Source organism: Cyrtonyx montezumae, unplaced genomic scaffold (genome assembly GCF_038088225.1).
Source record: "Cyrtonyx montezumae isolate F1298 unplaced genomic scaffold, pur_monq_1.0 scaffold_12, whole genome shotgun sequence".
Classification (NCBI taxonomy): Eukaryota; Metazoa; Chordata; class Aves; order Galliformes; family Odontophoridae; genus Cyrtonyx; species Cyrtonyx montezumae.
Genome location: NW_027071848.1, coordinates 8440129 through 8463341, shown reverse-complemented (window position 1 = coordinate 8463341; position 23213 = coordinate 8440129). Strand labels below are relative to the sequence as shown.

Here is a 23213-nt window from a genome sequence, read left to right as displayed (position 1 = left end):
CTGAAATGTATTTAGCAAAATATTATGCAAACCACAGGAAAACAGAGAGAAGGGATTTCTTGGTTGGGGAGTGATTTAATGTTTTTTAGAATTACGTATTTGTCAAAGAAATTAGATATTAAAAAAGCCGATTAGGTTGGCAAGCTCAGCTCTCCTGGCCAGGTTGTAATTGTTTCATATGATAAACATAATTTTGAGTGCTTTATCTAGTCAGAGTTTAAATGCTGCTAATGAAAAGGTGTGTGCCCCCACCCTCGAGGAAGAATTCCACAAACTCTGACATCTCACCTTCTCGTGTAATTATCTGAACACTCATTTTGCAAATCCGCGTGTGTAATTTTAAGGATGGGAAGTCATTTTGTAGTGTCAGGGCACAAACTTTATCTGCTGCCCTTCCTTCCTCTAAGAATGCAATGAAAGTCCTGTGCAAACAGTGCTAAAATGGTGCACCAAGCCTGGTGATAATGAATGCAGGACTGTCGCTTGTTTGACATGCTGGTAATGTGCTGGCTTTTTTGACCTTCGAGAACCCATCTCAATTTTCCTATCTCTCCGTGTTTCATATGGCTCTGCTGAATGATTCATAGACTCATGAAATGTAAGGCATGTAGTATGTCAGTCACCCATCTGACACTGGCACATGGCAGTCAGATAGGGAGAGTCGTAGGTAATAGTTAGGTGCTCACATATGCTCTTTTTCTGCTTCTGAAGATTTTTTTGTGTTGTTTTTTTTTTTTGTTTTGTTTTTTAATGAACAAAATTTGAGGATCTTCTAATTTCTTCTAGTCTTGTAGCACTACAGTCCAAATTATTGCATGGCAGCTGCCCCCTCCTTTCCTCTCTCTCCAAGCAGCCGGAGGTCTTTGAATTGCAAACACATCCACTGCATAACTAGTTCAGTTTTATAGCACTGATCTTCTCAATCCAACCTTCCCCGGGAGCATCAAGCTTTTGCATTTATGTACGGACAGTGAAAGAACTATGTCCTTCTACAGCAGGTTCACACAGTGCGGAAGAATAGATATGGACCTACTGAGCACTCCAGTAGCATATGCATGCACACCATGGCCAGGTGGACTTTTCCAGGACACAGTCCATCTGCACAGCATCTTCTGACTTAGCATGCATGGACAGATTTGTTTTCAGCTGATGGCTGTTGGGTGCAGTGCTTTCTGGAAGGCAGTGGAGATGCACCATACCACTCTCACTTTCCTCATTAGGAAAGTCCAGGCAGAAATATCACAGCCACAAAGTGAGTTCAGAAGCTGGTATCCCACCATGGTGTAGGCACTTGTTTGGGGTGAAGACAGCTTGGTGTTTTGATGGGCTACATCTCTCAGCTGATTGGTTTGAACCAGCTCGAAGGCTGAATAAAACATTAGATGAACTCTGGCTGTCACTTCTCATCCAGTTACTCCTATGGTGAGCGCAGCAACCTGTGCCTGGCTGTGATTTGTCTCTCAAGAATGCACTTGAATAGTTGAGAAGGCATAGAAAACCCTACTTTCCTTTGGAAGCATGTTCCTCTCTTATTAATTAGTATTACTCGTTGGTTTTCTTTGCAGAACTTTCAATCGTTGATGATAAAATTCTGCTTAAACCTGTAATTGCTTAAGCAAATCTGTCTTGGCAGGTCAGCGATATGTCTGGAAGGATGTGATTGTCTCAAGCCAGTATGATGCATGCCGTTGAGAGAAGAATTCTCCCCCTTTCCCATACATGGCAATAACTGGCAGCTTCTTTGGGTGACCTCAGCAGAGAAGACTGGTTGTGTTTATAGAAATCGCCACCTTCTTAACATTTCTGGGCAGGTCAAGGTGCCAGGCTGCTGCTAACTGAATTACCTCATAATTTCAGGATTCTGCTTTCCTTTACCATTCAGTAACTGGACAGAAACTGAAGGAAATGCACAGCAGTGAATGACAACTAAGATAGAGCTGGATCATAGAAGCTGACAAGTAATTGGGAAAGGATGCTTTTTGTAACATTTACTTTGGGATACCAGATGCTTTTTGTAACATTTACTTTGGGAAGCAAATTTACGAGGAGAACTTTTAGGAATGTGGCCGTGTTCACAAAGAAGACAACTTGTGCAAAGGTTTTTATAGTGCAGAAGTTATACTTTCGTTTAAGCCAAGGGCTTAAATTCAGTCAGACAGTGTGCATGTCTTTGCAGGCATCAGGGCCTTGCAGATGGCTTAAGTTAAGCACATATACAGCATTTTACATGATCAGTGCCACAGGGATCCCAACAATTCATTTCCAAATACTGCAACTAGACAAAGACCTCAGGTATCTTGAAATTCTTTAGAATTGTCTCTAGTTGATAAATTATTTAATGCTGATACTGGATATGCACTGCATATGGCTAAGTTAGGTACTTCTCTCACTTCCATTAGGCATCAAAACTGATTATAAAAATAGAAGGAAATAAAAAATTTCAGAAAACATGCAAGAGAATTTTTTTGGGGGGGTGTGCAGGAAAGTATTCTCATTGAGTTCTACTTGCTGTATTGTTTCCAGAAACAATGAAACACAAAGTGTATGTTTCTCTTGAGAGTTCTCAGACACTGAAGTACTGAAAGGCAAGCCTGGGAGCCACAAAGGTACTTAAATGCTTATGGTTTAAGGGAGAGTTAGTCCACTGAGTACTTCAGGCATCTGGGCAAGTATGTCCCGCCTCCTCCCACAAGAAGTTTGTGGCAGAACAGAGACTGGATATCAAATTTCTCCAATTGTAAGTTGCCTTACACGTCAGCCTTGCTTTCACACTCACTTGGCTAATGGAAAATGTTCCCATGTGTAATGGGCTTTGCTAAAGGTCTAAAGTGGTCACTCTGTGTAGGAATAATTGTAGTGGAGAGGAACAGGACACAACCCTGTATATGAGGATGTCCAGTCATGGGTACTTGTCACTGCCAGAATAAAATAAATGAATGTTGTTAAAGAAATCTGAGTATTTGTCAGTGCTCCATGCTAAATAGTAACTCAGTCAAAACCATTACCTTACTTGTGTTCCAAACTTGCCTGCTCCTGTCCTCACCAGCCAGTTTGAGTTCTGAACCAGGCCCTCTGACAGCAAACAACTCCAATGGATCTCACTTGTGTAAAGAGACAACTGCTGCTCGTGGATGTAATAACCCTGATCCTCTACTGCTTGTTTTAAAGCTTCTCATTTCAGATAATACCATAGAGCTCAGCAATAAATAAAAAGCCGTCCACATCATTCATGTTGTTTACTTACATTTTAGCATTACATTTAGATTACTTGATGGAAACTAACCTGTCTGGCTTCCCACTGTGTCTTCAGTACTAAAAGCACCATGCTGCAGCATGTGGGATGCAAACATGGCACAGCAACTATCTGCACTCCAGCAAGCAATGCTTTCTCACATTAGAATGCCATTTCTACTGCACTGCTTGGGGAGTAAAAACCTTACATTTGTTTCTCTGTGAGTGCTGTGTACTGTTGCCTGTTGCTGTGCCCGAGTGCTTTCCGTACTGAAATGACTGGTGAGTGGCAGTCCTCGCTGCTGCTGACAGCTCTGTGTCAGGTAAAGATTCCTGCAGAAGCTGCTGGAAGGGGCGAGGCGGCGGAGGCTGTGGTTTTACTTTTGTCGAGAAGTTTGCTGAGAGCTTTCAGTAGTTGTTGAAGACAGCCAGAGCTGGGTTCAATCAATCTCCCTAAGAGATGTAAATTACTAACTTCATTGTGCCCTTTTCAGCCCAGCCAGTTGCCTTCACTACACAATGCTTCGTTCTGCAAAAATAGGAGGTATTCTGATGGACGAAAGCATATAAGGCAGACCTCAGCTCTCTTGAGGGCCATTTACAATCACAGCGACAGGAGAAATCTTGACAACGCTGCACGCAACATCCTAAGTCTTCTTAGAGATGTGGGGAGCTGCAATATTCAGTTTCCATGACTAAATCAAATCCTTCTTACTGTAATCTTTCGACATCAGACTTACATAACGCGTGGCGTTTCGGGCACAGACATTTCTGACGTCTGTGGCACAACTCGAGGAGCACGCAAACATGGGAAAAAACTGATGCGCAGAGGAGGTGCACGGCACGGCCGCCCCGCGCTGCAGATTACAGCCCTGCCTCTCTCCTAATTACACCCCACATTAGCACGGAGCCGAGGAAACCTGACTCAGCACTTCTCCCAACGCGGAGACCCGCGCCGAAGCCCGCCGAGGGCGGCCTGGGGAGGTGCAGGCTGGGCCAGGACTCCTCAGGGCCGTCCAGCTCCCGGCCCGTGTCGGGCTCGCCCATCGCGGGTCGCGGAGCGGGGCCGGGTCGGTACCGCAGCGGGGCCGGAAAGCCGCAGCTGAACCGCCCGCTTCGGCCGCCGCCGCCGCTCCCTCCCAGCCCCGGGGGCGGGGCTTCCCGCGCTCATTTGCATAAACACCCGATTGGCCGGCAGAAGACTCGCGCCGACGTGCTGACCCCGCCTCTCCGCCCAACGCTGCCCAGAGACGCGGCCGGCCCTGCCCCTTCACCGTGGTGCCCCGCCTCTTTCCCCGCCCCTTTCCTCATCTTGCCCGGAGATGGGAGCCGGCGAAAGCTCTTCCCATTGGTCACCGGCGCGCGGCTCCCGGGATTGGCTGGTCGGCGGAGCGGTGGGCGGGGCGGGCGGCGCGGATTGGTGGAGCGCGCAGGGGTGTGTGCTCGGGGGGCAGCGGCCCGGAGCGGGGAGCTGGGGCCGCGGCTGGAGGATGGGGGCGGCCGGCGGCGCGGGCTGCTGAGAGGCGCGGAGCCCAGCACAGCCGAGCCGAGCTCCCCGCCGCAGCCCGGCCCGGCCACGGCAGCATGAACAGGCTCAGTGCCGGCTCCATCGGCGCCGGCGGCGGCAGTGCTGCATCCGCCGCCGGCCAGTACCGGGTGTGCGGCAATTGCCGGAAGGTGCCGAGACAGGTAGCGGGGGACACGGCCGTGCGAGCAGAGGGGCTATGTGGGGGGTGTTTGAGGATGGAGGTTCGGGGGGTGGGAGTGGAGTTGGGAGATGCGGAGAACCGCGAAGTGGTGGGGGGAAGAAACGGGCGAAACTCGGGGCCGGGAGCCGGGGGGGTGAAGGCAGCGGGGGTGGGAACATCGGGGGGGGGGCTGATGGTGCCGCCCCGGGGTCCCTGTGGGGTTGGGGGTACGCATGAACATGGGAGGCTCACCCCCAGCACCTTTAGGGGGTGGGGGAGTTTCGGAAGTCAGAGGTTAAAAAGCGATATACGAAATCGCCCCCAAAAGGCCTTGAGCAGCCCCGTTCCGAGGACCCCCTGCCCCGCATCCCCCCCCGCGTTGTGCCGCCCCGCTCCGGGTCCCGCCGAGCTGCGCTCCGCCTGCGCTGCGCCAATGAATTAAAAGCGCTGAGCTGTGCAAACGCGGCCGCCCCGAACCCGGGAGCGACTCCGATTCAATCCGCTCCGGGTTCGTTCTCCGAAACGCTGAGAAAGTCTCCGAAGTCAGCGATCTCAAATATTTGCGCTCTTTGTCCAAAATCTGTTTTTCTTCCTCTGTGGGTCAGGCCAAGTGCCAATCAAAGTTGTTTTTCCAGCCTCTCTTCCCTGCAGTACGAGCGCTCTTTTTTCTTTCTTTTTTTTTTTTTGTTAAGGGTTTGGTTCTTGGACGGGAGGTGTGGTGTGTGTTAGGGGAGGGGGAGGAGAGATGTTAGTGCCCGGTCGGAGGGCGAAGCAGATCTCAAAAGCCGTGTTTCTACACTGTTTGAATGGAAAGAAAATCTTATTAAATGTGCGTGCTTGGTATGCGCAGTTATTTTTTCCATAAACTCTTGGATCATATTACGGCTGATACTCGGTGCTGGGCTCTGAGCTCAGCCTGCGAGAAATGCGATGGATCAGAGCTGCACATCGGCAGCTTAACCATTTCCTGGCCGGGCCGAGCCCCCTGGGGCTGCAGTGCTGCCCAGTGACCCCAAGAGAGGAGTTCTGTGGGGTTTAAGTCCCAAACAGCTTCAGACTTGATGTAAGCAGTGCCAGCTATGTGAAGAAGACAGGGAAGGAGTGTGCTGCCTTCTGCCAAATCATCAAAACGTTTTGTTGACAAATAAAGAGGCACTTGGCAGCACTGGTAGGACTGAAATTAAATTGAAGTGATTAAGTTGCTGTTGGTTTTTTGAAGCTGTGCTGGGTAGGGCTGGTTTTGTGCACAGCTTTGATATTGGGGGGTAGGAGTAGGATTTATAGTCCAGGTAACAGGAAACTTTCCTAGATTAGGTGTGTTTTTCAGTAATTAGGATAACAGTGATAGGATGAGAGAATAGTTTTAAACTAGAAGAGGGGGGATTTAGACTGGATGTTAGGAGAAAATCCTTTGCTCAGAGGGCAATGAGATCCTGGCACAGCTGCCCAGAGAGCTGTGGTGCCCCATCCCTGCAGGTGCTCAAGGCCAGGCTGGATGGGCCCTGGGCAGCCTGAGCTGGTGGGGGCAACCAGCACAGGGCAGGGGTTGGGATTGAGTGACCTTTAAGGTCCCTTCCAACTTCAGCCATTCTATGGTTCTGTGGTAGTGCCTGTCTGGCAAAGCTGAGGAACCTGCTGGAGGAAGGCACTCAGCTCTGCCCTGCTTTGTTCACAGTCACGTAAACACCTTCTGCAAAACTAGGGAAGGAGAAAGCTTACAACCCATGAAACCCATCCAGTCCCTTGAAACGTGTGTTATGCTTGCACTGGTTGCACCAGGACATCGTTGCATCTGTTTTTTTAAGGCAGGGCAATAAACATAGAAGCACAAAGCTGCTGACTCCATCTGTAATCATTTAGAAGTTGGTATAATAAAATCACTGTAAATTTTAACCTTTTGCACTTTCTTGGCAAGCATACAAGTAGAAAACAGAAAGAAAACAACAAGGCTTAGGGGAAGTGAGATGCAGATTTGACCTGAGTCTCAGAGTAATAATCTTCAGATAAGTGCTGCCTCATCTGTTCTTTTGATGGTATTTTTTTAAGCTCATGTGATAATATGCTGGAAGGATGATTGGCCTTAAAATGTGCTGAATCTCTTCTGCCCTCCTCAGTCTCAAGTCTTTGTCTGGAGGCGCTCAATGCCTGCAGCTGGACAGTGTGGTGTCAGTACAAAGTGGCCTCCTGCTCAGTGCCATAGAGTGAGACTGGAAATACCTGGAAGATTTTGGATGCCGATGGGTGAAGGTGAGCTCCTCTTTCAGCAGGAGCAACGAGATGCACTACTTCAGGTTTCAGATCATTTCTGATTGATCCCAGTGACTTAATGTAACAGAAAGTTCAGTAGTAGGGTAGTGTCAGCAACTTGCTGAAGATCCTCTAGTTAAATTAGCCTATGAGAAAGATATTTCATAATAAAAAGAATAGTTTTCAGTTGGTTTTATTGTTATACTTCAGGTAACCGGGTATGCTTGCAGAACAACTGCTGCTGATTGGAGGGCTGAGATGGTTGTAGCTGAGTTGTTTTTCCAGATCATGGGATGATACCCAGTCATAGTGAGGCTGTATGAATGAGCTTGCTGGGAAGGCAGTTGAGGCTGATGATGCGATTCAGCTTAAAATAAATGGAAGAATGAGCCAAACTAGATCAGTAGTTCTAGCTTGTGGGACGTGGTGAGCAGGCTTTTTAACTAAAAGGTGGTGTTTTGGTGTATGGGGAGGCATGTAAGCACATAAAATAGCATGGGAGTGCTGGAGCCAAGTGTTTCATAGAGGTGGCTGAGAGCTATTGTAGTTGCTGTGACCCATGTGGTCTTCAGATCTGGAGGTGGAAAGTCCTCAGCTGGGTGCAAGTAAGGGAGCAGGCAAGGCCTGCAGCTTGTCCAAACCCCACGTTCTGCACCTAAAGGAAATCTGCATCCTGAGTAAGCCCAGAAGGGCATACACAGGAGGGGCTCAGTAATCCTTTGGACAAATAAGTGCCTCAGGAAGGCTTTGTGCAGTAAGCAGAGAGTTTTCAGGGGATGGGGAAACCCCCAAACGTCAGGAAATGTAAGAATGGGGAGAATTTACCAGTTGGTGCAGCTCAGTTGCAAATGGCACAGAAAGTTAGTGTTTTTTTTTGTGTAAGTGCAGGTTGGTGACATAGAAAAGAGTGGCCCCAGAAATACTTTGTGCCGGGTTTCAGTGAGGGAGTTGGAGGGCAGTGCTGGGCAGCTGAATGAAGGATGGCTATGAGCCCATCTCCCCCCTGGTATCCTGGGAGAACTCTCAAATCCCAGACCTGTTCCCATTTTTTCATAAATCTGCCAATTCTATGTGATCCTCTGGGAGGAAAATAGCACTGAATGTGAGGGATGGAATTTTCCGTGTTCTGCATCCCCTATGCCAGTCTCCTTCAACATGAATCTCAGCAATAGGCAAGTTACTAGAACCGATGTAGAAGGAAAAGCGTACAGATAAATGAAAAATACATGTGATACCACTGAATTAGGTCACACTTAGACTTAAATCGTAGCCTTCTGTTGATGAGATCTGCTGGTGTGTCCCCTTCTGAGAGCTGCAGATTGACTAAAACTAGATCTCATTCATTAAACATCTGAAGTAATGTCACAGGCTGGGTTTCTGTCTTCACCAGCAAGTCAACTGGAAGTAAATGTTGTTCTCAGTGGCAAAAAGTTAAAATAAGTTTGGAAAGTATTGGGGCAAATTTGTGACTGAAAAGTGGAAGGAGTCCTGTCAGTAGGATGTGGTGGCTGTGTGGGCAGGTGCTGCTGTAAGCTGTGCTGGCTGCTGCACGTCAGCTGTGCCAGCACTATGGGCACTGCAGACCCGCAGTCTGACCCATTTTATCTGTTCTTCTGTTCCTGTAGTGAGCAGAGGGGTGATCGGGCTTGTGGGGATGGAGGGCTGCAGTGATAGGAAGCTGGCATTGGCTTTTCAGTAGATTGCTTTCAAAACTAATCTGGTTTAACGCTTTCCTGAATCGTGATGGAAGTGTGACCGTTCCACAGATGCATACAGGAACTAGAAGTAAATATTGTCAATCTGGGGAAAGAGCAGGCTGTTTCACAGCAAGATGGGAGACCTCGAGCAGCAGAGTACTTAGAGTCAGGGTGAGGTGCAGTGGCATGGCACACAAGAGTCATCTGTAACTTCTCATTACCTGTAAGTGTGGGGAAGAGCAGCTCCCTGGAGGGGCTGAGGAGAGGGATTGCAGTGTACTGGAAGACAAGGACAGCCCTACAGTCTTCAGCTGGGAGGAGGGAAGCTAGCAGTGATCCCAGTTCAACAGGCACAGAGGTGAGCTGCGTGGATGCTCAGAGAAATAGATGACTTACTTTGCAGATGGAGAGTAGAAGACCTTTGTTTTTTTATTCCAGCAGAAATATGGGCTGAGAGAGGTTATGATAGATGTCTATAAATACATCTCATAGTAAGAACCAGCCAGGAGAAGTAAGCTGAGGAGCAGATGGATATAAAATGATCATAAATACATTTAGGCTAGAAAATTAAGTGTCCAGCACTGTGAGGTTCTGGAAGAGTTTGTTCTAGGTCTAGAATGTCAAAAATACACCTGCTTTTAAGATAGAAAGTGTTGTGAACGTCATTAAATGATGTAGTGCTAACAATAGCATTGGCCTAAACTCAGTGAGTTGAGGTCATGTAAAAAATAAAGAGGAGAGATGCTTTCATTCACTTTGTTGGTTTCATGTGGGTGAATAAGAAAGTAGCCCAAAAGCGAACCAAAAATAGTCTGATGTCAGGTCTCAGAAGCTCTTGTAAGAGAAAATACGTGTCACCATGCAGTCATGGAGGTGCATGGAGATGCTGTCACCTGAAGAAATCAGGAGGTCCCTCAAGGACATCTCAACTATTTTAAGGAAAGCCGGCCTGGTTCAATGGCTTCTGAACATACACAAACTAAATCTGCTTTGCCTTTGCTTGAAAAACATCTCTGGTTTTGTGATGCAGCATCTTCATGTTACTGTACTGTGGTATGGTACTCAGGTCCTGTGGTTGGTGGTGGATAGCTGGCCATCATGCCTGGTGGAGCATCTTAGTAAATTCAAACAGTGCCCACTGTAGCCCTAGGCTGCTTTTGGTCACTTTGTAGTTATCATAACTCCTGGTTGCTGTCTAGGCAGCTTTAGGTCTTTGGTGGGCCTCTTTCTAAAGAAGTTCTCACGACAGTTTGCACTCTTTGCCATGAAGAGCTGACTTTATTGAATATGGTTTTAGTGACTCTCTCATGTCAGAGACACGATGTGTGCTTGTTCTCTAATCCCTTGGTATGGAGCTGGGGAGAAACGAGCTCAGGTCACTCCAGTGCTGAGTCCAGCTGCACAGCTTTGGGCAGAGATGGGGAATGTTGTCTGTGAGGGTTCAGAATGTAAAAACCAGGCTCTTAAGGCAATTAACAAGACCTTCACCCTCATCATTTGATCTTATTTTCCTGGAAAGATTGACTTAAAAAAATAAATAAACTCTTTACTTACCAAGATTCTTCCCTTCAGAATATATGCATCTGAAAGTCCATTGACAATTGATTTCTGTCCTCCATTCTCACAAATTTTATAGTAATTTCTATCTTTTTAGAATCTGACCCTTTTAAATAGTTGTTCTCTTGACTGTCTTTGTTAACTATTGGCTTTGGTGTCTGGAATTGGAGAGCAGGACTGCTTCTTTAGCATGCCTGCTGGTATTGAGTGTTCCTGTTTTCTTCTGCTGCATACCCTAAGTGTCAGTATAAAACTTTTTCATTGTACCTTTCTAGCCTTAGGTGCTGAAAATGAGAATACTGATTTTCAGTTGACCTGTAATAAGATTGACATGAGTGAAGTGAACCTCCAGTGGAGGATATTTTGAAGTGACAAGGTGTGTACAAGCTGTGCTCATGTAGAAGTCACTTCTACTTAAAAAGAAGGAAAGAAAATGTATTCTCATAAATGGGATACATCCCATAAATGTATTTATGGGAAACTAGTGGAGGCAGGAAGGGAAAGAGAGTGGGGAGGAGCGTTTTCATCAAAAGAAACTTTGAGGTTTAACGTTGAGAGCAAGTTAGCCAAGCATGGAGGTTGTCCTCAATTAAGACTTACTGTTGCTGGTAGGAGTGGTGCATTACATTAGCCAAATCACAGGCTGTGGTTTGGAGATGTGGATTCTGTGAACATTTGCTTTAAATTTATGCGTATTACTTAATTAGTGCTTCAAATTTCATGTCTCTTAAATGATGGTGTTTTGGAATTAAAAAAAAAAAGATGGCTTGTTGAGCATCCTTGGTTTTTCCTCCCCCTCACATTGGCAAGGGAGATATTGATACTCGTTTGGTTCTTTATTTGCACTATTTTTTTTCTGGCTAGAGAGATTTGAGAGAGAAGATAGTGGTATAATTCTCCTCTGGTTTTGCTTAGCTAGGAGAATTCGTCTGGAGATCTTATGATCAGATTTCCATTTTCAGGACTTGAGAGTAAGAATGGATTGCAGTTTGCTTGGCCAGACTGAATATTGGCTTTTGTCTAAGTGGGTCAGGATAGATTGGACAGAGATTGAAATTGTCAAGAGAGAGACCTTTATTAATGAGAAATGGCGCATCATCAGCTTTGGAAAAATCTGTATGGAAATAATTCATGCTATTTAATTTCTCTGTTCTTTGCAGGTGCTCCTGTTTGTGTGCAGAGGTCCTTCCCATTGTTTTCTCACCAACTCAGCCTGGTAGTCTGTACCTTTTAAGTAGAAGCTATAGGGAGTGTAACGTAGATGACTCAAATATTTTGTGTGCTTCCATTACAGAGAGGTGGGGATACTCTCTGCAAACAGTGTTCTGTTTTGTTTATTTTGACTATTTACCAGTCAGTGCATTGAATGCAGTTGCACTGTTTCAAGAAATTGTACAGGATTCTCTGTCCAACACCCTGGGCAAAGTGGTATTACTGATAATAAAGGAGACTGTGATCAAGGACTATTAATTTTGAATGTCTCTCTTAACCACTGGTTTCAGTTTTTTATTATAGGATACTTCTGGCATATCAGACATTGGATAACTATTAGTTGGGATGAAATACCACCATAGATGGGAGTTAATATTGCGTGTCTAGGATGCTGAGAAACAAATCGCTTAGCTCTCAGTATAGATAGTTATCAATCATTGATTCATTTAAATATCATCATTTTTGCATTATTTAAGTTGAGAGTTACATGTTTTCAACCGTAGGCTCTTTTCTTCCAGGGTGTAGTGTTTGCAACAACTGTGGGTTTAACCATTTGAGAGTTAGGAGAGTGCTGAGTAGAGCGTAAATGATGACAGTGAGGATCAGAGATGGAAATTGGTGTCTTCAATCTGGAAAAGCGTCTTACATCATTCCCAAGTGTCCCTGGTTACCTGAATTAGAGTAGATACAACCTCTGGATTAAACATCTGTTTTCTTTCTTGTTAATGACTCTCCTGTATTTCTCTCAAGGTAAGCGCCTAGTTTTCATGGACCAGCAGTGTGGTGACTTGAGGCTGCCTGCAGTCCCTTTCACTGGGGCATAGGGTGGAAAAACTAATGATTTTAGAGAAATCCAAAGTATTCCTAGCTTTGTGTCTTATCAGTTAGGCTAGAAGTGGAGGGGATAAGCCTGCATCACACAAGTAAGTTTCCTGTGGACTTGCTCCATATTGTGTGATTAATGCACGAACCACCCTTAGAGCTGTTCTAACATAACACATGTTAGATTAACATGTATGAAAGCCAGGAGGAACCACATTCTTGAGGATTATGTGGAACCATAGGTTTCTATAACCTCTTAAACTACAGAAGACATTTGGAAGATTACTTCGAACCAAAGTTTTCATCTATTTGGAGTGAGTAATAAACTCATAAATACATTTAATATGTCTCAGTTAACTGCACTTCACAATCAAAATACATAATTGTGCATCTGTTTCACAGAGTATTAAGTTTGAAGTTAATTTTGACATGGAACCGTAGAAGATTGTTCATTCCCACAGAGTTAAGTGATACTTTTAAAATATTCTTTCGTAGAAGGGATTAAAGATTGCAAACATGTCTCACTTAACATTTTCACATGCAGATGAGCATTAAATGTGACTTGGAGATAGGTAGCTTGGGAATTAAAGAGTTTATGCTGCTGAGCTACTCTACAGGACCAAAATCAGAGTTAAATTGGTGATACGAAATGCTAGCTGTCTTGGTGTAAACCATTCTTAGAGCAGTGCACTTGCTTATTTGAAATCATCTTTTATCTGTCTCTGCATTGTTACTGCATTGGATTTGCTTTTGCTGATACTGACAAAACAATTGAAAGCCAGCATATGTTCTCTCTTCTGTATGAACTGTGCAGTTAAAATAATTAAGTAAGACACTATCTTAACAGCAGCGAACCTAATTCAATAGCATGTGCTTGTAAATATGTTTAATATCTCCTGCTTCAGCATGTGGCAAAGGGAATATAGTTACATTATTGGCTAAATATATCTGGAGGTGCCTTGGCCATATGGTATTAAATCTGTTTTAATGTAATTATCTCTTAACTAAAAAAAATAAAATAAAAAATACTCCCTCTGAGTTGATTGACATTCTTCTCAGTAAAGCGTCCTCATTGCTGATGAGAGGTGTGGAAATAGTAATTTGTTCTAGCGTTTAGGAATTTGATTAGACCTCTAATGAAATGGAGCGCCTACACAGTGTCTAAATATTCTACCTGACACCAGTTGGATCTCATCCAGGTTGGAAGAGCACTTGAAATGTTGCTTTACTACAATATGTTTTGTGTCTTGAAATCAACTGCCTTCATGCAAATACCCACTGGGTGTTCAACCAGCATGGTGAACCTTGACCCTCCTTGCAAATCAGCTTCAGGATTTAATTATTCTGCTGAGCACTCGTTGCCTTACTGCAATAGTGAGGGTAGAGCTGGAAAATTAAGGCAACTGCTTTAAATGGAAGTACCCATTTTACTGAATAGACTTCAGAATCACTGTGCACCTACATGGTATGCATTGTATAACATATAGATGTTGTCAAAGTATGCTGTTAAAATTCACAAGCTGTTAGTGTTCGTGGGAAGCAGTAAGCTGATAAGAGCACACTAAATGAAGATTAGAGTTGCAGAACGATCCCTGTGTCCCCATGAGAAGAACCGCTTGTTCTGTTCCCTCAGAATTTGATTAAAACAACCTCCAGGTGCCCTGACAGTTGTTCTGGCACCCATGTTTTAAGCCCTCTTAACTCAGTTGTTTTTTTGTTCAAGAGCACTACTGTTGGAAAAGTCTAAATCAGGACTCTGTTATTGTCTTGTAGTGGAAACTTCCAGGTATTTGTGGTAGAAAACAATGCTAGAAATGCACGATGTCCACTGGTCAACAGCTCATTGTGGCTGATGAGTTTGCAGAAGATAAGATTTAATGTATCTTGTATTATTCCTTATAGGCTTTTTTTCTTTTGTCAAATCTCTCAACCACTGTGGTCTTCAATGTTTTTACTTTTTGCAATCTCTACGTGTAAGCAAGTATGATGAGAAGGTATTGAACCAAAAGTACTCCAACTGATTTATGCTGCTTTAATGCGTATTAAAACTTACGGTTATTATTATTGTTTTTCATCTTATGCTCCTTCCAGAAAACTCAAATTACAGTAGTAGCTTAAATTTTGCCCACATGATGTAACTGGGAGAAGATTGAACAAGGCAGTAACATGAGGGATCCTTTAAGTAAAACCTGTTTTAAGATAAGTGACTCTTATTCCGGCTGTTTAAAACTTCTTTTCTCACTTCGGTGTGGGTGCTTCGCAAGCAGTTGGAAGACAGGGTGTGTTGGTTGAAAAGGTCAACTGCAGCATTATTAAAGAGTGAAAGAACCTGCAGGCTGCCTTGTAGTTCTTCAGAGGAGATGGAGCCTTGTACGTGTGAGACATGAGCAGAGGACAAGGGGAAGGAGAACAGTCTTTGGCCATGCTGGTTCTGTTCCTCACCCGCAGCTTTGAAAAGCAAAATGAGAATGGAGGCAGAGGGAAGGTTTCCCTTCATGCCCCTGTTCTTTAGGTGACTTATGCAAAAGGCATTTTAGATAAAGCTGTAGTTCCTTGACCTATTTATCCAACAGAAACTTGCAGTACAAGCAAAAGCAGTTTGACTATGCTGTGCTGTTGCTCTTATATGGGACACTCCTTTGGGTTAAACTGTGCCTCATGAATACTTAAAGGCAGCATCCAGCCATCCAACATGAGTAATTCTTGGTTTAGAAGCTAGGTCTATGGGTTCAATTGATATTACTCAGAAATCTTGGAATACCCATTGTGTGCTCTAATTTCTGTCCACGCAGAGGTAAGGTGGGCAAATAAAGGCTGTCAGCCTTTCAGGAGCTGGGCCCGTTCCAGTGCTAGGGTCCTGGTTTAGATTTCATACACAAGAAGGGCACGTAGACTGGAATGTAATGGAAGATCTCAGTAGGCAATGTTAACCACTCTTCCATCCCTACGTGAGAGAATATAGAACAAGTGGTTTTATCATTAAATCACTAAAATGCAGCCAGAAGTCTTGGTGAAAGCGTAGGCAGTAATCTGAGGAGATGGATCCCATCAGCTCTGAGTTTGGAAGTGAATCTTAAATTCTGCCCACCTGAATGGCTACAGAGAGCAGGAATAGCTTGTCTTTACTGGGATGTGTGCTTGTGTTTAGGTGCAGTGTATTTTCTATATCAGTTATGAATCCTCATTTTTGAAAATCAGCGTCTCTTTCAAGCTTTGGCAGGAAAATAGAAGCTGTGTACCTTAGGTCATTACTGCCACCAGCTCGGCTGTGTAAAGTCAGCATGCTGTAGATACGATCTCAGCAGTGACTCACTCTGGTAAGACCTAGCTTAAGATGGAAAAAAAAAAGAGGAAGAAACTGGAAATTGCTTCAGTGCAAGTAGTTATGGTCATTCCAGCAACTTGTTGGCTTTCGGTTTTGCTACTGAGATGAAGCTTTTTCTCTGTCAGACTCCTGTCCAAACCTCTCCCAGACTAATAGAGCATGAAATGGTTGGTGGGTCAGTTCCTTGTGTTTTGCAGAGCAATTTCCAGTCTTTGCAAATAAGGCCAGTTGGAGAAGTAGTTTGTCCTAAGTGATGGCTGTGTTAGGATTTCCTGTCAGGTGAAGAACCATGAGAGCTCCCTCGTTGGGTCTCCCGTCCATGGTCTCAGCACCCATAAGGGTTTTTGGGGATTTCTTACAAGGAGTCTCCGGAAAGCTGTGTAAGAAAACTTAGTCCAGTGATTTGCATGGTATAGGTAGCAGCTCCTTCTGAAAAAATGCTTAGGAGTCAACTAATCAAAAAAGCCATGAGCCCCTGGCTTAGACAGCAAGTGCTTGCTCTTGGAAACTGTGCCCTTAGGCTGGAGGTAAAAGTGTGTTAGTCAGGGAGATTCTGTTTTTTGTCTGGCATGTTCTTTCTGTTTGAGTCATGGACCAAATTTAAATGGCAGAACCAGTGCTTCTCTGAAAGCAGGAGGACTTTGTTCCTGTTGGGCATCCAGAGGGACTATCCTTTTCCAGACAGAGCTGGGAGAGCAGCATCAGTGTTTCTTACGTTATTTGAGTTATAACAAAGATGCTCAACAGTCATCAATTGTAAATGAGCATTGGACTGAGAAACTGGTGCTGAGGGGGTTTCTCATTGTTACAACAGCTTTTCAGTGGATTAACTTTGGAAATTCTGTGGGTAACGTTAACATTTCACTCTGTGGGGTTTTAAGGAACCATAGCCACAAGTTCTGTTTCCTGTAAACTAGAAAATTTGTGTCAGCCTTGTATGTTAATATTTTTATGCTGACTTGCATTTTGATGGGAACAGCCTAGCTGGAGGCCTTCATGGTGAGGCAGCACAGCCAAAGTCTGTTTGTGTTCTTCCAGGTACGTAACAATCTAAACAAACATCTGCCTATCAGTGGGTACAGTGTGTGCATTTATATTCTCTTCCTGCTTTAACTCTTCAGTTTTTCTGTTCACTTTTTATGAAATCTGAATGGTTGTTACTTCTGATAAGGCATATTCAGAAAAGGGAAAAAAATGTTTTCCTCCTAAAACCAGTATTAATAAACAACTGAAGTGCAAGGTAATCAAAATTAGAAGGTAAATGATGGAATAGTTATTGAATAGGTACATCAATAATGTGTTTAGCCAGGCTGCTGAGGAGTTGTGTGATGTGGGCTGCATGTTTTAGACCAGAGTAACACAATGATTGTTTCTGCAGCAGCCCAGTGTAGCTGAAATTGTTTAGGTAATGCCAATTCAAACCTATATTAGATACAGGTTTCATTTTTTTTTAATTGCCTGTATAGAATACATAGAATTTGGGAACCAAATCTGTCTTAGTGCCGTAGCTCATCTAACAATCTCAGAGCTGCTGTAGCAGGTCACATCAAAACCAAGTGTCCCATCAGCAATAGCAGCCAATGGGATCCAAGGAGCCAAGGAGAGAGGATGTGAAGCAGAGCACGTTCACAGGGCTGCTCCCTTGGAGCAGTCTCCAAGTGATTGCAGCTTGAAAACTTCCTGAGCTAAAAGCAATTTCCCAATATTAAATATCCCTTCATTCATTTATTTTAGCTCCAGTGATTTGCTTCAGAACCCACACAAACCCTAGGGGTCCACAGACTCTTACTGCAAGGATTTCCACACCGTAGCTGTACACTCTTGAAGTGTTTCAGTACTTTTATTAGGCCTTCTCACCTGTGACTTGATTTGAATCCTGCTTTTGAAAGTGGTCCCAGTTCTCTGTGGACTGTGGGCAGCCAGGAGGCCATCAAGTGATGTATCTTGATGTGCATCAACAAGGACAACAAGCACAGCATTTCAGTTACTTTCTGAGACCCAAGCTAGTGAAATCCTACATGGAAGAGGTGGCAGGAAGATAACCTACCTAAACATGTCTCCTTCTTTGTAATGGTGTGGATGAGAGGATTGGTTTTTCTGAATTTTAGCAAGTTACTTGCATGAATCTTAAGATAGTTCTTGTGCATAGATTTAAAATAACTTGCATGATCATCTTGTACAGAGAATTTGTGGAAAAAAGTTACTGCCATCTATGTGACTTTCCTCTGTCTCAGAATAGACAGTTTTATATAGTACCTGGTAAGTAAAAGGTGCTTGAAAGCATTTTTCTGCAGCAACATATTCTGGGACACCATTTATTTTCTCTGGAATACTTCTTGTCCCACTGAAAACACTGCAAGGACACAGTACCAAGGGGGAATTTTAGCAGGGATGCATGAGGAGCTTATTGCTGGTATTCTGCAATTTCACCACCTCCTTGAGATGCAGCATCTGTGATACACTGCAAGTAATGAACGCTGCTCGACAAGAGCATCCACCAGCACAGCCTTGTTACTTTGCGTGGTCGGTCGACCCAGTGGTTGAAGCTGGGGTGGAAGCAATTTCAGCGAGGTGGTGCAGAGATCAGAGCCCAGCTTGTTGCCCTGCAACTGCAGGGAGATTTAGATGCTAATCAAGGAGGATATTGTTGTTATTTTTTCCATTAAAGTGCAAGGATAGGACATGGAAATCTGTTCACAGTGAGTATGATACTCTTGTGTTGAAACTGTCCGGATTCGTTGCCTGAATTTTGTCTCTCTCTCCTTTGTTGTAATGGTGCGATGGCACTGCCAGAAGAGGAGAGGTGACAGAATGCAGCCTTGATGCTAACCTCTGCTTAAACAGTTTTCCCATTCAGTTCTTACGGTGACTCCCAGTGAGGTGCACCTTCCTCAAAGTCCTCCATGGTGATGAGCTCTGCTGGAATGCTGCTGCAGTGTTTGAAGATCTTCCGGCATGGATTGCAAAGCCTGTTAAAGCTTTTCTTTAAAATACATCATTGGAACATTTTGATGTTTGTTGCTCTTACATTAATCATCTTTTAAACATTTTAGCGTATTTGAAATCTAGTTTAAAACAAGTCAGCCACTTCACAGTAGAAGAATACTGTTACGGATTTACAGTGTGGATGGATACCATTCAATTTTACTTGCTTGCAGGGCATGTACTTTCAGACAATACTTCTATTAAAAATTCAGCAGAGCGCTCTTAGGAATCAGTCCTTACACAACCCTGGGCGCCTTGCTCTTTTCTTTCTCTAATGTCCACCAGTTAATGCGTCTCTTGATTGGCAGCACGCCCGATAACTGTGCACGCATTTATGAATTGTAGTATTTAACTGTTCAATTACTGTATGCTAAAGGTAGTGTTGCTATCTCTGGGTGGTTAGTTCAGGCATTAATTCAGGCCTGCTGAAGCAGCTGCTGCTTATCTTCATGTTCCGTCAAATGTTTGTTGTACCCATTGGCCGTCCCAGCTAAACCACTGTTGTTTTCCACTGCAACTTTTGCCCTTGATAGCTGATGCTGCTGATATAGAAAATGCTTTTCTGCTGTGCTGGTAGGATTTTGAGTCATCCTGACCACCACAAGTTGATCCACGAGATGATCTTCTGTCCTGAGGGCATTTTCTAGGGAGCATACAAACCTCCAGTGTTGGGGAAGAAAGGAGGCACAGTTGCCTTGTCTTCTCCTTCAGGAACTGGTAAGAGGGCAGTTTTATTTCTTTCATTTTATTTTTACTTCTTTGTTTGGTGGCTGAATTAGACCAGAAGACCACTTTTGGTGGCAGTGCAAGTCTCACCACTTCCTGTTCATCTGCAGAAGAAAATCAGGTCTTGATAAGTTCTGTTCATCCTGAGTTGGACATGAGCTTTCTTTTTGGGTTGTAAACAGCATCCAGCTGGCAAATTGATTTGGGTGCCAATGTTCGGTTAGTTTTGGTATCTGATAATGGCTGGGGCGCGAATAACAAATTTTATTTTGAGGTTTGTATTGGATCTCTAGCAGCAAGTGAACTGAACAAGAGGCAATCTGTCTCTCCTTTTCATCTGTTAGTGTTTAGGCTTGGTTATTGGCCCCTTTTCTTGAAGAAGTCTTCTCATGGATAATTTCCATTTTTGTGGCCAGGAGCCCTACTTTCTTGGGTAGCTGTACTCCACACTTTAGTTATGTTGTGATTAAGCTATGGATATGTCTTTTATGTGATAATATTCAGATCGATGCTCAGTTTGGCTTCTTAAATAAATGTGTTGCAGCAAACTTATTACTCAGATGTTTGACTTGGAGTCATTGCCTATTTGATTCCAGTTGCAGTTAGTTTTGGTTAGTAGCTGTTTATAACTTGGAAACTACCTCCAGGATGGAGAGTATGTTACAGAACAAGTGGGGCTAAAAGAGGAAGTAGATGTAGGTAGGCTTTCTCTATGAGAAAGGATGTAGACTTTTCTGCCAGTAACTGCATGTTCACTTCCGAGTTTTTCTCCTGTAGGTTGAGTGTACCCAGTATCTTTCAGAGATTGAGGAACTGCTCTTGAATTTCTGCTGCCTGCTTATCCATCTTGGGTTGGGTAGAAATTGCTGCCCTTTGGTTTCTAATTAGTATGGATTGTGTTCCTGATAGCTGTTACAAGGATGGGAAGTTGGGATAAGCTTCCTTTTATTGTACAAAATCCAAAAGGACTGTAACCTGTTACCAAAGGGAAAGCTCCACACCAATTATATTGCACTGGCTCCCTTCCCAGCTCCTTGCACCACTCCATCAACTGTTAGGCACAAAGATGCTGAATTCTTAGCATTAAGGGTGGCTTTCAAGTATTTTGAAATGCTCTTCCATGAAAAAAAACAAAACCATTTTCCTATAGTTTGACTTCCTTTGCTAATTTTCATCTTTATTGCTTAGCTTGCTTTTTGGAGTTGTACATTCTGTTAAGAGGAAGAAAGAATTGTGAAACCACTTGAAATGCCATCAACAAATGACTGTAGGCCAAGACTTCTACTTTGTGAACTCTTATCATTTTGACATTGTCTCCAGTGAATCTCTCTTATTAATTCTGGATATAGTCCTAAATTAACCCATTTTTGTAATGGGTCAGTCCTAAAGAGGAGTTGCGCACTGTCAGCAAACAGTGTCTTTCAAATTATTCCTCTTCACATTTTCTCTTTTGCCTTGTTTTCTGCTTTTTCTTCTCTTTACAGAAATTGCTTTGAGAAAGAGAACAGCAAGTTTGTGCTTCTAATGTGCATCCACGTTTTTGAAGTTGCAAGACATGACTTGCGGATGTCTTCTGAAGCTGTAAAGCTCCTAATCTAAACACATTAAATGACATAAACAGATTTCATTTCTTGAAAAGTGATGCACCAATGAATGTTTGTCAATAAATTTCAAAATGGCACACCTTTGATTTGTAAGTTTTTTGTCTTTGTCAGTCAGAGCCTCCAAGGAGTCCTGAAGTGTGAAGACAAGTAAACTGTCTGTCTTTCCTTTTAGTCAGCAAGACTGTAGCTTTTCAGTATTACATTAATTCTCTGTAAGTACTTGAGAAATATTATGTTTCTATCTAAAAGGAATTGAGAGTGTTGTTAACTTCTGCCACACTTCTGAACTGTTCTTCTTTTACCAAGTTAGAAGGACAAAGTGAAATGAAGCTTGGCATACGTAGAAGTAAACAAGGAAAGCTTTGAACAGTAGTAGAAGCTAAGAGTCAGTTTCAGGTAACTTTTTAAATTTTCATTTTTCTTTCTTCCTTCTGTCTCCTCATGGATAGCATAAAGTGGTAGTCCAGTATGACCATGAAATTGTGTTAAGTATTGCCAAAACCTAAAGCATTTGGCAAATGGAGATGTCCTTAGTATCCAAATGTCTAGTGCAGCCAACCAAGCTCAGCAGCTAACTTGGCAGACCAGACATGAACCACACTCCGTGCCCCATAACTACTGCCATGTTGCTCAGTGTAGGCATTGGGTACCATTTAAGATGCCTCAGAGTATCCACAGGGACTAGTAGATACCTCATGGTCCATTCTGGTGTGGTGGTTGTGTGCCAGGCAGGAGACCCCAAGGAGACTTGAGTGGCCCTCAGCTCTGCTTTCTGATGCTACTGCATTTGCTGTTGGTATCTGCTGGGAAAAGAGCTGAAGCTCCTTGCTGAAATGGAGGCATCTCAGTGTAGGTGTCCTAATGAAGGACTCAGCTCCAGGTTATTTCCTCTGATCCTTGTGTGTGTCATAAGGAGAGAGATCACAGAATTTTAATAACAAAGTTCCTGAGAAATGCTAGATGGTAGCAAAATTACTGGAAGATAGTAATACAAAAGAAGATTTTAAAATCCTATCAAGAAGGAGGGAAAGGTGAAGCTTATGGCTGGATAGTGTTGTTGCAGTACATCCAAGACTGAGTGACTAGTAATAAAAAAATTGAGCATGGGCAGCTACTAGAAAACTGATATTGAGTTGGCTGAACTTCTTTAAGCGCTGACTGAGAGCTGAGGCATTTTGTTAATACATAAATGATTACATTTTAGAGCAGCAAGTCTTATTTCTTGGAAGATAAAACTGTAGTATTGCTGGGATATAACCAACTAAATTATTTTTCTTTCAAAGAGTGGCCTTCTGAATAGTAGCTATTGAGGTGATATAATGAGAAAATGTATTACTAAGGATCTCTGAGAGAAAACGAGAATTGCTCTTGACTGCACAATGTCAAATTGGCAAAGAAAAAATGTGGCAAAGCCTTATTCTTCAATGGAAAAAGTCCAGCATATCACAGAACTTCCCTGGTTATCAAATATATTTAAATTTTTAAGTGTATTATTCCTTCAAAGTAGCAAGCAGAGGCATGTGCACAACATGGATATAAAAGCACAAATGGTCAACAGTGACAGTAAGGGATTTTGTTATAGGTGAATGTAACGTTTACCAGATAGAATAGCTGTGAGGAGTTCTTAAAGGGCACGTGTTGGATACCTGATGAAAAGATTCTCAGTATGCTCAGTGAGGAATGTAGGGTAGCTTAATAGACAGTTTAGTAAATTGAATTAAAAATATATATGCTGCTTATAATTTTATGATGTGGAGACAATAAAATGGGAATGGATAAATAATCATAAACTAGAAGTCTTTGTAATATCCTATGCTGGGATCTTTCAAGTATACAGAAATGATTTATACAAAGTACTGGGAGAATAGAAAAGAGAAATGAAAAAAATTAAGAACTGTAGAAGGAAAGTCCATAAAGACAATCTGATGCTTAAAGAGTGTAGGTGAAGTCTACTGCACTTCCAGAGATTTCATTGACTCTGTACTTCTGTGCAATTGGAAAGCTATAGGGACTTTCCTATTCCTAAGGCACAGTCTGTGCATGGTCAGAGAATGGCTTTGGCAGAGGGAAACATCTGAGGAAGAAGTGGCATAAAGCAGTGGAAGAGCAGAGTAATAGG

At 43.4% G+C, this 23213-nt stretch overlaps 1 protein-coding gene across 2 annotated transcripts in view; it reads left to right on the top strand.

Annotated features, from left to right (window-relative positions):
- Window positions 1–4719: 4719 nt before the first annotated feature.
- Window positions 4720–23213, top strand: part of SESN3 (sestrin 3) — a 37668-nt gene continuing 19174 nt past the window's right edge. For both annotated transcript variants that reach the window (XM_065730008.1, XM_065730007.1), the window contains exon 1: window positions 4720–4920. In XM_065730008.1, the coding sequence (XP_065586080.1) occupies window positions 4816–4920 (105 nt within the window). In that variant the 5' untranslated portion in view covers window positions 4720–4815. The remainder of the gene's footprint in view (window positions 4921–23213) is intronic.